Source organism: Ictalurus furcatus, chromosome 10 (genome assembly GCF_023375685.1).
Source record: "Ictalurus furcatus strain D&B chromosome 10, Billie_1.0, whole genome shotgun sequence".
NCBI lineage: Eukaryota > Metazoa > Chordata > Actinopteri > Siluriformes > Ictaluridae > Ictalurus > Ictalurus furcatus.
Genome location: NC_071264.1, coordinates 24,069,491 through 24,084,958, shown reverse-complemented (window position 1 = coordinate 24,084,958; position 15,468 = coordinate 24,069,491). Strand labels below are relative to the sequence as shown.

General features: G+C 41.1%; 1 protein-coding gene across 2 annotated transcripts in view; it reads right to left on the bottom strand.

The window, feature by feature from the left end:
* The window catches only part of aspscr1 (ASPSCR1 tether for SLC2A4, UBX domain containing), a 39,620-nt gene that overhangs the window by 17,947 nt on the left and 6,205 nt on the right, over positions 1-15,468 (bottom strand). The window contains exons 1-7 of one of the 2 annotated variants that reach the window (XM_053634468.1): positions 7,102-10,725; positions 5,714-5,814; positions 4,304-4,361; positions 4,093-4,166; positions 1,890-2,436; positions 948-1,007; positions 403-542 (exon numbers count right to left, since the gene is read on the bottom strand). In XM_053634468.1, coding sequence (XP_053490443.1) covers positions 403-542; positions 948-1,007; positions 1,890-2,436; positions 4,093-4,166; positions 4,304-4,361; positions 5,714-5,814; positions 7,102-7,497 — 1,376 coding nt within the window. In that variant the 5' untranslated portion in view covers positions 7,498-10,725. Of the gene's footprint in view, positions 1-402; positions 543-947; positions 1,008-1,889; positions 2,437-4,092; positions 4,167-4,303; positions 4,362-5,713; positions 5,815-7,101; positions 10,726-15,468 lie in introns of those variants that run through there. The other variant, XM_053634469.1, reaches the window with a different exon arrangement.

Sequence of the window (15,468 nt, the reverse complement as noted above, 5' to 3'; positions counted from 1 at the left end):
TTCAATTCCTTACAAGCGAATTCGTTCAAAAATGAATGATGCTATCTTTCTGCTGGGGAAAAAAAAAAATTATAAAAAATTCAGCAATGCTACCGCCCAAAAAATGCTGCAAATGTGTTCATCTCGTCATAGCAGAGCTCAGTAATTCCACGCCTGGTCAGAATAACAAGACAGACAACAGAAAAAAAAAACTGTAGCTGCCTTGCTTACTTTTTCGCAAACTTGTACGCAGTATTGAATATGTACTACTTGGTTAGGGCAATCCTATAATTCTGCTCACTGGAGTTCCATAAATGCGTGAAATACAATTAATAAAAATAATCCTGCCGATATTATGAATATTATAAAACCATGATAAGATGTGGGGTGTTTGCAAACTCATCATCTTCACTGAACACACACCGCTCACTCTTCAGCTGCGAGAACCTCTTCCTCACATCGTCCACCGTCACCTCAAAGAACTCGTCTGGCAGCTCCTTGTCATCACGCTGCCGCTGTGCTGCCGTGTCCAGGTGGAAGACAAGCGGCTCCCTGTCCACCGGCTGCAGCATTAAACAGGTAGAGGGGAAGCACACTTAATTATCCATTCAACAAGTATTCATTAAAGGCACCATAAACATATTGAATATGTCTTTTATGAATAAATTCTTTCAGCAGGAGCTAAAAACTTATTCGAAAATCTTAGTATTAAACATGTGACAAGAAAATGTTATTGTGTCATAATATACAAGAGCCTATTGTGTTGTAATATGCAAATGAAGGCCATGCAGGAACAGATCACTGGAATGTAAGTGAAGCGTTATTTGGACTCCTGGTGTGTGTGTGTGTGTGTGTGTGTGTGTGTGTGTGCGCGCGTGTGCATGCATGTCTAAGAACATGGACACTCCTGACAACTGTAGTGTCACCAAGTTCCAAGCTGTTATGCCTGCCAGATATGTCTGTTCTACCTCCAGATATTCCTCTGCATCCTCCGCATCCTTTGCCCTGCATGTGGCAAGAGAAGAACGCTGCAAACCAAAAAAAGAGAAAAAGAAGATCAAAGGCCAGCAAAAACAGAGGATGAGAGAAACCCAAATGGACCACATCCTTCTGTTCTAGATTGAGAAGTGACAGCACCGTTATTTACTATGGGTTTAACTGAGTGAAAAGAGATGGAAAGAAAGATATGAATGTCCCATGTGACTGGGAGAGTCAGATTGTTCACGAAGATTTGCCTCTGCCTGTACAGGTAGGATCATGTACGTGTTTGCTTATGTGTGACAATATCTTCCTTCTGTTAAGGCATGTCTGAATAGACACAACAGCCATGAATGGATTTTCCATCACAGCTTCTACTTCAAAGCGAGAAGCACATTAGCAATCAAGCAATCAAGAAACCCAAAAAAAAAAAGAAACCGCTTATAGGATGGGGATATGATAATCTCTCTTACACTACAAACAATGACATCAATTCAGTATCAAAATGACCTCAAACTGAAAGAAATACATCTATTCTGTAAATAGGAATTAAATCATGCAGACAGGCATCTAATGAAGGAAGGAGTCGTTTAGGGGAGTTTACTAAACAAGATAAAACGTTGTTAGTTGAGAATAGGGGTGTGTGCTATGACAACATGATTATGTTATCTCAAAAAAGATTATTTTTCTAAGAGTATTGTTGGTATTGTCCAGTTAGTTTTAAATCTTTTTTTTAGTCATCTGAGAAAATTACTCCACTTATCTTCAGGAGATTACAAGTTATCGAATCCCGACAACACCACAGCTATCAGACAGTATAATTGGTGCTCTCTGGGTAGAAAGGATGGCGTTACTCTGTTCCCTGTTCAACAAATGAACCCCATAAACCTGAAAAAAAACATGGATTTGGTTTTAGTCTCTCTGCCTCTTACCTGGACTTCATGGCTCGGTTTGGCCTTCTTGGCTTTTGGAGGCCCACTGGAGAGCGGTGAGGAAGAGGATGACACCGGTAAAGGGCACTCTTTCTGTTCATCACCTCCAGATCCTCCAAGCCTCTGCCCACCACCAGAGAAAGGCACAAAGTTGCTGGGCGTAGCTGAGTGGGAATTATATTTGTGGGATGGCCCTGCTTGCTCTTCATCCACTTGTGGCACAGAACTGGCCTCCTGAGGCATCTGAATATCAGCTTGCCTGATTTTGGGCCGCACAACTTGCTGATAGTCTCTAAACGGCTCTGCCTGCTCCTGTTTGACAGGAAGTGCTTGGCACATTTGGGCAGCAGCTTCGGGGGATTGAGAGGGTGGACTAGGGGTTTCGATGGGCACTGGGGCAGGTGTGGGCTCATCTGGCAGATCAGAGTGGTGCATGGTGTTAACAGCAGGAGGAGACTGGGATGCTGGGGCAGCTGTGTCGGTTGGTGTCGCAGCTGTCTCCATAGGCTCATTGTTCCCTGGAGTGTTACTTGCTTTCAGTACATACCTGAGAAGAGAGGTATAGAAAAGAGAAGAAGAGTCCGTTTCAGCATCTTAATCCAAAAGTGACGCTCTCACTGCCTGCACGCACAGATTTCTCTCAGGTATCAGATGTCTCAGATAACTTCTACCTTTTGCCATTTCATATTTAAAGCACCCAAGTGTACTGCATTCAGACGTTGTTTTACCTAATTGCTTCAATCCTGAAAACAGGTAGCTTGCACTATGCAATCCCACCCCCCTCAGATATTGCTAAACCCCTTGGCCAGTAGTTCTTACTCAACAGACGTGCTGTTATAAGCAAATAATCAATGATATGATGGGGTGGTGTGATGAGGCCCTAAAGTTCATTTGAAATTATTCACAGCCGTGTTGACGTGTTCTGTTGTTCTTATACCACAGCAAGTTCCCAAACATTAATTTAATTTATTAACAAATGACATTAATACAACGAAAGGTTGTATATTTTAACCATTAATTGTCAGCACCCACCTTACCTCAGCATTCTCCTGAAGGCTAACGTTCCCTCACACAATCTGCGATCAATCAATGACCGACGCTTAGTAGTGCCTACTCAGCGTGGCTCAAGGTCCTTTTCCAGAACCTTCACACTATCTGTACTTCGGTGATGGAATGAACTTCCAACCTCAATCCAGACAGCAGAATCTGTCACTATCTTCAAAAAGCAGCTAAAGACCTACCTCTTCCGTGAGCACGTAACTATCCCCTAAAATGCCAACCCCATATTATCCTTAATAAATAAATAAATAAATAAATAAACAAACAAACAAACACACACCTTACTCTGGCTCTTACACCTCTACTCTGCGCACTTTGCTTTTCTAGAACTCAATTATAAATGTTGTATCGTAGCACTACTTGTATTGTTCTCCGCATGATGCATCACTTTGCTTGTACTTCCTCATATGTAAGTTGCTTTGGATAAAAGCGTCTGCTAAATGAATAAATGCAATAGATATATTTAATATTTTAGAGCAGGTGTTAAAAAAAGTACATTTCTGTTATCACTTATAACAACTACAGATAGTTGCTCTTTCCCCAGCCACTGTTCTCACCCTTGAAGTTTTTCATTTTAAAAAAAGGAGCTGGTTATGAATCGGAACACAAAATGACCTCCATCTTGAAGCATCTCCCTTGGTGGAAAACCTTCCGACTGTTACAAAACACTGACACTGGAGACTCCTTCCATAAATGTGAATTAAATGTATCCTTAATGAAAAAAAAATTCCCCATATCTATGATTCTACATTTATCTTTGTTAATAACAACACATTTATAATCTGTTTACTAACCCTTTATTAACCCTTAGATTATGTGGGGTATCTACCCTACGTCCCTGTAAATGAACTGATAGTATAGAAATCATAACAAATTAGAACAAGCACTTTAATATAAACCTGTGGTTTTACTTACAGCAAGCACTACTGGCAGATCTGCTTTTATTAAAATAAGAAATCAACACATTCTGACCAATTATAATCAGGAATTCAATATCACTGTGGTATAAAAATCATTATTGGGTTTACTGATGAATGAGTGATCTAACATGGCAACCTCTGCTAAAAAAATACAAATGTTATGCCAACATTTTCAATGAACATTACACTAATAACCTTATTAAAATCATCTAATGGGCTCTGACCTCAGTATGACACTGCCTCCAGTCAGGCCCAGAGACCTCAGAGTGGTCCTCTTAAGAGCCTCCTCTCCACTGACCTGCAAAAGACCACACACACACACACACACACACACACACAAATATCAGTATCTCATCACATCCTAATAAAACCCATCACCAGATTAAAACCAACAAGGATTAAAAAGGGGATAAAAGGCAAAGTGAAGGATCCTACTTCATCTCTCATGTAAACACAGACTGGTGTGGCTCCTGGCACTTCCAGTTCAGATATTCTGCGAAGACAAAGTGAATCATGTGTCAGCCCATTTCTGACTCAGAGTAAAGCATCAAACAGCACATGCATGATTGAGATTACATTTATGAGACCTCTGGGCCATAATATACATTTTCATGAAAAAAAAAGAACACTCAAAAGCAAAAGAAACTCTCAATTTGTTCCCCTCTCATTGCTGTCTACCAGAATTCCACGACTGGAAGCTTCAGTGGAAAAAAGGGAGAGAATTAAGTTGTAATGATGTCAGTGATGAAAAGCAGGCAGACAGACGAGCGAACACACTGGCTGGCAGCCAGTCCACTACAGCCAAACAAGAGCAAGACTTCAGAACAGGTGCCAAGCAACCTAGCGGCGTGGGTGAGGTCTGCTGAGAAAGAGGGTGTGGCATGAGATCAATAGTGGGGGCTCAGAGAGGGATCGGCTGCTGTTGGAAAACACGAGTATGCCGTATTCACAGTTCATACAACATGGCACACATCAAAAAACCACAGCAAAGGCACATCAAGGTTGTTGTTGATGCTGCTGATGACAAGGTCGTTCCCCACAGGGCTTTGAAGATATGGACACACAGAAAGCACTAAAAATGCCGCCTTACACAGAGTTTCCAGTTTATAAATTATGAAATCTGTTCACCTAATAAACTGGTAACTCTCACACACACAGACACACACACACACACAGTTTCCAGATTATATGGTATACTGGTCTACTGCTTTAGAGAGCATTTTGCTGGTATGATTTGTGTCCACCTGAGAGCAGGGGAAAGTTTACATGCACCCTTCTACTCTAGGAAAATTATGTTACCTACAGCAAGTAATAAGAAAGTGTGCATTTCTAGTGTGTACATTTGAACTAAAACAGACAAGAGTCACCTTAAATATTAGTACTAATATGAGTACTAATATGGGGCTGAGGGGGATGTGTCAGTTAATATCAGAGAGTTCATCTGATTGATCACCTTTAGCCTATCCTGATGGGTGTGGGCTCTTCTTGTGTCCCCTGTGAGGGGACACAAGAGCTCACTGAATGACTTTAAGACATTGAAACACTTCAAATCATGCACTATAGTCTTAACACTCACGGATATCAACCCAATTCAACACCTATGAGAGATTTTGGAGCGATTTCTTAGCTAGCGCTTTTCATAGCCATCATAAAAACACCCAGTGAGGGAATATCTTTCTGGCAGAATGGTGTTCATTTCTTCATCAGACTTGTAAAATCTGGGCCAAGGCATATACTGTATAAGGCATGCGGTGGTCCAGCACCTAACAAAAGACACTTAATACACACATAGGTCACAAATCGATGTTGATCTTTCCCTTACTTCGTCACATTAAAATCACGCACCTAGTTTGGGGGAAGTGGATGAGCAGATCCCATAGGCTGTGGCCACTCGGGAATGATCCCTGGAGACGAGATCCATCCTCTAATTGTAGTGCAACCCGGACCTGTGCATGAAAACCACAAACAAATCAGGATCATAACTCCAACCTGGAGTTCATCTGAACAAAGAAAGGTTAAGAGTGAGTAATACATATATACACACACACACACACACACACACACACACACACACACACATACATACACATACATATATATATATATATATATATATATACACACACACACACACACACACACATATACACACACTCCATATTACTCACTATATATCTTATCGCAATCTTTAAATCAGTAAATTTTCACAATAAATGACTCACATTATTTACAGTTTTGACAGTAAACCTCAGAAAAACTACTTACAGATTTGGTTAAAAAAAAGAAAAGAAAAAAAAAAAGGAAAGAAATCCAACCAGCTGCCTGATACTAAAGAGTGCCCATGGAGTTGGTGAGGGAGAATGTATAAAACAATACAAGGATTCATCCGATGGGTTTTAAATGCACTTTAGTTATGTGATAACAGGAAACTCTAAGCCTATGGGTTACTTAATAATCAGATTTCTTGCTAAATATAAAATGTACGCGCATCCACTGTTCCTTTGCAATCTACCAGTAAACCGAGGGAAGGAGGAGATGAGATCAAATTCAAACATCTTGTGGTTTGCTTTGGAATTTCTTATAGTTGCAAATGGCACACAATGTGGGTTCCGGGGCAGGTCTTAACTGGTTATATTTGCAAACATTGGTAGATGACATCAGATTAATGCTATACATGAAATAAGTGATCCTATAATCGGGGCTAAGGTCCAGGTGTCTTTACAAAATCCGAAAATAGCTTTAATTTGATCAAATGATTGACATTGCTGTGTGGTATTTGTATATTTGAACTGAATTATTGAAATCAAAATCACATTAGGTGTGTCGATGTAATTTGTAATATGGAAGTGCTGAAATATTGGTTGGTTGTTATGACGCGAGTCCTCCGAGGCACATGAATCAAATGCACCGCATCTTTTCAACTTGCTGCTAATGCGACGTCAGGAGGCAGCATAACTCTCTCTGAGGAAAGTGCTATCCAAACACTTCTCCATGCATGAGCTAACAGACACCCATGACTGGCTAGTGTAACTGTGACCGATAGGAAAGAGAGAACATGTCTCCCAGAGAGCATGGCCAATTTTGCTCTCTTGGACTCGGATGGCTGTGGCATTATTGGAATTCAAACTTGCTTTTCTGTTGCACCACGTAGGTGCCTCTAGAGGATATTTTTAATGCAACAGTAAATTTGCATTTATATAATATCGACAAAAATGTGCAGATTCCATTCATACCATTTTCATACCACTTATCCTACACAGGGTCACAGGGGAGTCTGGAGCCAGTTTGAAGGTCCTGGAAAGGGACCTCATGCCTCGCTGAGTAGGCACTACCAGGCGCCGGTCGTTAACTGATCGCAGGTTGTGTGAGGGGACATAAACTTCAAGGAGAGTTTTGAGGTAGGGAGGTGCTGTTCCAGACAAGGTCTTGTACGTGAGCATCAGGGTCTTGAATTTGATACGGGCAGCTACAGGAATCCAGTGGAGGGAGATGAAGAGGGGTGTGACATGGGTTCTTTGGGGCTGGTTGAAGACAAGGCGTGCTGCTGCGTTCTGAATCATTTGGAGGGGTATGATGGAGCTGGCTGGGAGGCCCGAGAATAGTGCGTTGCAATAGTCCAGTTTTGACATAACAAGAGCCTGGACTAGTAGCTGTGGAGCCTGTTCAGTGAGATAAGGTCTGATATTCTTGATGTTGTACAAAATGAACCTACAGGATCATACAGTTGTTGAAATGTTGTCTGTAAAGGTAAAGTTGTCATCAAAGTCACCCCAAAGTTTCTGGCAGTCCTGGTTGCCGCGAGTGTGGTTGAGCCGAGCTATACGGTGAGGTTGTGGTTGATTGAGGGGCAGGCAGGGATGACGAGAAGCAACGTTTTTGCCAAGTTGAGCTTAAGGTGGCGTTCCCTCATCCAGTTTGATGCACCAGAGATGCGTGCTGAGAGATGGATCAACAGGCTGAAAGGACAAATAGAGCTGGGTCTCATCAGCATAGCAGTGATATGAGAATCCATGAGACTCCATCAGGCCCCAGAGGTAGTATAATTAGAAAAGTATAAATAGGAAAGAGCAGTGGACCCAGAGCTGACCCCTGGGGAACCCCAGCTGTAAGTTGCTGAGTTTCAGATACCCTTCTCCTCTACAATACCATGAAGGTTCTGCCGGAGATCATCAGCCCACTTGTTCTAATACATTTTAATTTTTATAGTAACGACTCAGTCACCGGGACTTGCATGGTGGACGCTCCACATAAATGTGTGTAAACGTTGATATGAAGACATTTTCTGTGAGGAGATGTGTTTTGAAAGGGGTCTCCAGTGTTAGTGTAAGTTTGGTTTCTTGGCCACATGACAAGATGTTTTTTTTTTTCCTTATTAGCTTGAAGGCAGAGGAAATAAAGAGAGGCTTGCGAGGGAATTACTGTTTATAACTGCTATAAAATAAGTGATAACAGGAACTAACTCGTTGTGTGGACGTTCCCCAACATTAAACGTAACTGTAAACGGATAAAAATTATTTTTGGTGTTGGCAAATCGCTGTGGTCTAAAAGGAATAAACAGCTTCAGGAAGTGCTGTTAGAAGAAAATAATCAACATCTGGGTGGTAAAAGGAACTCTGTTGCCACATCGGACCTCATCAAACTATCACAGCATCGATTATTTTCCAATAACAGCATGCCATTGTGTTTTATTCCTTAAATTACATTTATAGTTCAGAGCTAAGGAAAGGACTCTAGCTGTGCAATATGCCAAAGAGAGAACACTGCATGAAAGCAGCAGATAGATGCAGATCCTGGTCAGCGGAACAAAGTCAGTGTTTGTGCACAGCATGAATTGCCCTGATGCAATGATTCAGCGCTGGGTAAGTGCACCACAACCACACTTGGACATGAATGAACATTTCTTCCCTGTCTTACATCCCGTAAACATGAGTGAGAGGGGTGGTGTTGAGCATTAGCGGTTAGCGCTATTCCCACTGTGCTTTATAACAGCCACAGTCACCCTGGCCAGCGATCATTTCCCCTTGATCCTTCGGTCACAAATTAGGAGAGAGCGCGCAAGAGACAGATTTTGGTCTGCTTTCATCCTCTGTTCCAGAAACAAGCGCGCTCTCACACACACACACACACACACACACACACACACACACACACACACACACACACACACACACACACACACACAGAGCTTCTCTCTCTCCTCTGCTTACAAACACATTCTTCTGCATTCTACACATGCAGGCAGCATATGAACAATCGTCTTCATCGGTGCTTTCACAGGATAGTCAAACACATGTTTTGGACATGGGGCGTGAACCTGATCACCATTTTTAAACAGTCGTTGTTTTGTGTTCGACTGTGGGTGGCCCAGCCGGCACACATGGATGACAGAGGCTAAGGAAGGCCACCGCAGATTGACGATGTCATTAACCTTGGCCTTGCCCTCAATTTCCGGCCTTCCAAAGCCATAGAGCACTGAGACAAAGTTCTTCCAACATGTCGGCGCCACTCGTCACGCCCTCAAACATCTTGCACATGTGACTAAACATTCTATAAGTTTTAAGTCACAATTTATTTGTTCGAGTTATTTAACATCACCATAAACAAACAGCAAAGAAAAAAAAAGGACAGATTACAGTGGCTGTAAACAAAACGGTCTCGTATGTATTCGGATGTGACTGTGATGGAAAATGAAACGTCAACTTCAAAACAGCAGACATGAAAAACCCTGAATGTTTAACTATAAAATCAAATGCTATGATGCATAGTATCTGCAGAAGATCTCCTGATGGTCTTTCATAAGCTTCCAAAACAAAAGCTTGAATATGCCTCCTCTTGCCTAAATAACAGTGCAAACCCTGACAAGTAAAGATGCCACCAATAGTTCTTGTCAATTTCTTCCACTGACCTGGTCCAATTGATCTAGAGTTCATGGACTATTTTGGTGTTTCACCTGCTGTTCCAAATAATTCCTTAAAGTTTGTTAAAGAATTGAGGTTGGGTGATTGGGTAGCCCAGTTCCTTCAAAATTGTCGAACAAGTCACACACCGATTTGGCACAATGTACGCTACACAGGTCATTATGAAACTTGGGAGAGTCAGTGTTGCATTCTGCTAGTACATGAAGGACAAAAGTCCATCCGCTTTTGTGACCATCTGCTTTTATGAAGGTTATACTCGTCCAGGTGTTTAACTTCTTGACATTGCATAACAAGGCGCTGCTATTGTTAACAGTGACTCTTTTTTTTTCTGTGAAGCTTAAGGTGTAGTTTCAGTGGACAGATTCCCATAATGCACTGCAAGTTTATAAAATATTAAAAGTGGATAAATTCATGCCCATTTCTGTTTTTATGAAATATATTAATACTGAAGTGTACCTGTTTTCACTACAAGCACTTTTACAAATTCTGTAAACTAGTGTCTATCTATGTGGTACTGTAATATCTTTGCTTTTGTCTGTTATTCAACTTTATTTCCTCCCCCCCCCCCTTTCACTTTGTGTTTCAATCCTCCTCCAGTGGCGTTGCCGTTTGCCAGGCCACTATAGTAAACAAGATCTTGTTCTTAATGACTTGCCTGGTTAAATTCATTTATTCATCCATCTTCAGTAAGTGCTTTACCATGGTCAGGGCCGCAGTGGATCCGGAGACTATCCCTCAAACACTTGGCATTCAGAAACTTCAGTTTTTGCATCATTCATTGTACTACAGTTTTCATTTAAAATTAATTAAATTTACTTTGTTGGCCATCAATATACACACACACTAACCCATAATGACAAAGCAAAAACTTTAACAAACTCACTTATTAAAAATCAAAATTTGAAATCCCTCATTTTGGGTACCCAGATCCTTCATTTCATACTTTATATATAGCTTTGGGTCTTCTTGGGAAAGTATCCACAAGCACTGCACACCTAGACTTGGGCAGCTTCTGCCATTCTTCCTGGCACATCCACTCAACCTCAATCAGATTTGATTGGGAGTGTCTGTGAATCTTCGGGTCTCTCCACAGATATTCAATAAGGTTCAAATCTGGGCTTTGGCTGGGCCACTGAATGATATTCAGAGACTTGTTCCAAAGCCACTTCAGCGTTGTCTTTGCTGTATGCTTTGGGCCACTGCTGTGCTGAAATGTGAACCTTTGCCTCAGTTGAAGGTGCTGTGCACTCTGAAGCAGGTTTTCTTCAAGGACCTGTCTGTATTTAACTGCATTCATCCTTCCCTCAATTCTGACTAGTCATCCCATTCTGTCTGTGCCACAGAGAAGCACCCCACGATGCTGCCAACACCATGCTTCAGCAAAGGGATGGCATTAACTGTCTGGTTTTCGTCAGATGTAGCACTTTACATAGTTACAGACGTGGACAAATTTGTTGGTACCCTTCCACAAAAAAAAGAAGAACCCACAATTTTCTCTGGAATAACTTAAAACCGACGGACGTAATTAGCATCCATGATTGTTTATTCCATATTTAATAAAAACTAGACTTTGCTTTTGATTTTTGGTTTAACAGAATATTTTAAATAATAAAACAAATTAAAATGGTATGGACAAAAACGATGGTACCCGTAACCTAATATTTTGTTGTACAACCTTTAGAGGAAATCACTGCAAACAAGTGATTTCTGTAGCTATCGACGAGACTTCTGCACCTGTCAACAGGTAGTTTGGCCCGCTCTCCCTGAGCAAACTGCTCCAGCTGTCTCAGGTTTGAAGGATGCCTTCTTCAGACTGCATGTTTCAGCTCTTTCCATGAATGTTCGATAGGATTCAAATCAGGGTTCACAGAAGATCACTTCAGAAGAGTCCATTGTTTTGTTCTTATCCATTCTTGGGTGCTTTTAGCCATGCATTTTGGGTCACTATCCTTTTGGAGGACCTGAGACAGACAGGCAGACAGCTTTCGAATGCTGGGCAGTAGGTTTCACTCCAAAATTTCTTGATAGTCTTGAGATTTCATTGTGCCCTGCACAGATTCAAGGCACCCTGTGCCAGACGCAGCAAAGCAACCCCAAAATATAACCGAGCCTCCTCCATGTTTCATAGTAGGTATGGTGTTCTTTTCTTTGAAAGCTTCATTTATTCATCTGTGGATATAGAGCTGATGTGACTTCCCAAAAAGCTCCAGTTTTGTCTCATCTGTCCAAAGGACATTCTCCCAGAAGCATTGTGGCTTGTCAATATGTATTTGAGCAAATTCCAGTCTTGTTTTTTTATGTTTTTCTTTCAACAGTGGAGTCCTCCTAGGTCTTCTTCCATTGAACCCACTGTTGCTCAAAAAGCGTTGGATAGTGCGATCAGAAACGGATGTACCTTCAGCTTGGAGTTCAGCTTGTATCTCTTTGGAAGTTTTCCTTGGCTCTTTGTCTACCATTCGCACTATCCTTCTGTTCAATCTGGGGTTGATTTTCCTCTTAGCCTTTACCTTTAACATGCTTATCTATAATTTTCTTTCTGATCTCCTCAGACAACTCTCTCCTGCTTTTTCTGATCCACGTTAAGGCTGGTGCACACGATGATACGAAACAGCAGAGTGACTACTTTTCTCCCATTTAAATTGACTGAATGACTGATTCCAAGATTGAAGACGTGTATGATACTAACTAAAGAAAAATGCTGGTTTGAAATATCATTATAATCTAATTATTTATAATCTTTTCTAGGGGTAACAACAAATCTATCCATTTTAGAATATCTTCATAGAATAAGAAATCATTTATCTCTTTTAACACTTTATTTGCTTCACTCTATAACATACCATGCCAGTATAAATAAGACTTGCCTTTTTAATTTCCATCACTTTTAAGGACAAATTAAGCACTGTTTCAATGAGTGGTAAGGGTACCAACACATTTGTCCACATCTGTACATTTCCTCCTACCAGGCCAGACACTCATACTCCTTTGAATGCCTTTTACTTGGAAATGGCTTCTGTCTAGCCACTCTACCATAAAAGGGTGACTGATGGAGTTTTTCTAAAAACTCAGTATTTTTGGTAGGTTCTCAAATATCTAATGGAGGACTACTGAAGACTCTGTTAGAATAGCCAATGGGCTCTAGGTCACCTCCCTGACCAAGGCCATTCTAGCCTGGTTACCGAGTTTGGATAGCTCTAGGAAGAGTACTGGGTGCCCAAACCTTTAGAAATGGTTTTATGCTGAATTTTCTTCATCTATATAAACAATCCCAAAACTAAATGATTTAAGCTTTATTACAATCAGTTCTAATAAGAACTCTTCTTTCAAAAATTGGTGCTTGGGAAACATCCATTAACCGTCACCCATAATCAAAAAGGCTTGAAGTAATTAGTTTCTTCCACAAACAAGCAATCAGCTGCAACCAATATGAGATCTTGTCAGAAAGAGGGGGTGTGTTCATGGAACCTGCTTGACAGATGTGCCAACTTCAGGCCAGTTCTAAGATGGCACTCCGTGACACAAGCCAGAGGCAGGAGATAGAGGCTGTTTATGAACTGCTTTAAGACTTGAAAAGGATGCCATGGCCATCTCACACTCGACAAGACCCAGCCACATGGCCCTGTAATGTGGACGCCTAATTACGCCAGCACACAAACAGAAACGGAGGGAGAGGTGTATGAGTGTATGTGGTTAGGAAAAATGCATGTAAATGTTCAAAGCAGACAAATAAATGTTTTGGAACACGAACTCAAACAAGGCGCTGATTATTTTTATGACTTCTTGTAGCTTTACTGCCATGTTGTAGCAGTAAAGTGGGAGCACACGTTGTGCTCTGGACACAGGGATAGCTATGTAAATCAATCACACAGCACCACGGGGTTTAAGCACTTTCTCTCACGAATCAACCCACAATAGAGGACACCACACACTCTCCTTAAATCATATAATTTATGCCAGCATTACAATCCATATGGTGGAATGAGGCGAAATCACTTTCTAATGTGTAGGCAGTCACGTGTCAGCAAGTACTGTTGCAACTAGATTCTTCAGTCATAGTATGCTCTAGCTTTTCCACAATACACATTGAACAGTTTGGAAATTTAAATACAGCTTTCTAGTAATGCACCATATGAGTGAGCTTCATCACAATGTCTTGAGCAGCTTGATGCAGTCCCCTCTGAAATTATTGGAATGGCAAGGCCAATTCATTTGCTTGTGCTCTGCACCAAATACATTTGGGTTTGAGACAAGAGTTTAGGATTTCAGATTTTATTTCCTGGTATTTACATCTAGATGTGTTAAACAACATAAAACAGAACCTTTTCTATCAGACCACCCCATATTTAGGCAAGCAAAAATATAGGAACAGATAAGTCTTGAAGTAAATAACACTTAATATTTGGTTGCATACCCCTTGCTTGCAATAACTGCATCAAGCCTGTAACCCATTGACATAACCGGGGGGGGGGGGGGGGGGGGGGGGGTGTTACCTTAACCCAATTGACTATTGGGTTAAGGTCTGGTGATTGACTTGGCCTGTCTAAAACCTTCCACTTTCCCCAACAGTTATTTGTTGAGTTGGCAGTGTGTTTTGGATCATTGTCTTGCTGCATGATGAAGTTTCTCCCGATTAAAAATGGATGCATTTCTTTCTGTAACTTGGAAGACAAAATGTTCCTGTAAACTGAATTCATTTTGCTGCTACCATCAAGAGTTTAAATAAAGATTAGTATCAATAAAGATCAATAAAGATTAGTGAGCCTGTTCCATGATACTACTATGAAGCCATGACACTACGTCTACCTCTACCTCTCTATGAGCTTGTATGTTTTGTATCATGAGCAGATCCTTTTCATCTCCACAATTTGGACTTTCCATCACTTTGGTAGAGGGTAACCTTGGTTCCAGAACTTTTTTGGCTCAACTCTGTATTTCTTTGTGAATTCCAATCTGGCTTTCTGATTCTTACTGCCTATGGTTTGTATCTTGTGGTACGGCCTCTATATTTCTGCTTTCAAAGTCTTCTCTGCATTGTGGATTGTAATACCATCACCCCTGCCCTGTGAAGGTTGTCACTCAGTGCGTTTACATGGACAACAATAATCCACTCTTAACCCGATTAAGACCATACAGTAATTAAGAAACTACCATGTAAACAGCAATTTTTAATTACCTTAATCTAATTAAGGTCATACTCGAAGTAAGCAATAATGGAATTAAGACAGGTGGAGTACTCCTGTTTTAGTCGCATTATGGACGTCTATTACAGACATGTGAACACCTTAATCACATTATGAACGTCGTGTGAGAGTTTTCACCGCATTTTGCGACAGGATATGATCACACACGGCAGTTTTATGTTTTACGGCGAACAAGAGAGTTTGGCTATGTCCCAAACCGCGTGCTTGTCTACTATAGGCCTGTAGTGGGGGAAAAATACATGCATCTCGGCTACTATGTAGACAGTAAGTACGCGGTTTGAGACGCAGCCCACAGCTTCAAGCAGTTGTCTATTTGCACGTATAGCATTACAAATAATTAACTGTACTTAAAGCGTTCGTAAAAAAAAATTAAATAAAAACACCCAAAACTGTATACGGTACCATAACGAAGACGAACTGTATCTTGATACGTGAAATCCTGGAGGGACATTGGACGGCGTGGCACGGTGACGTAATGACG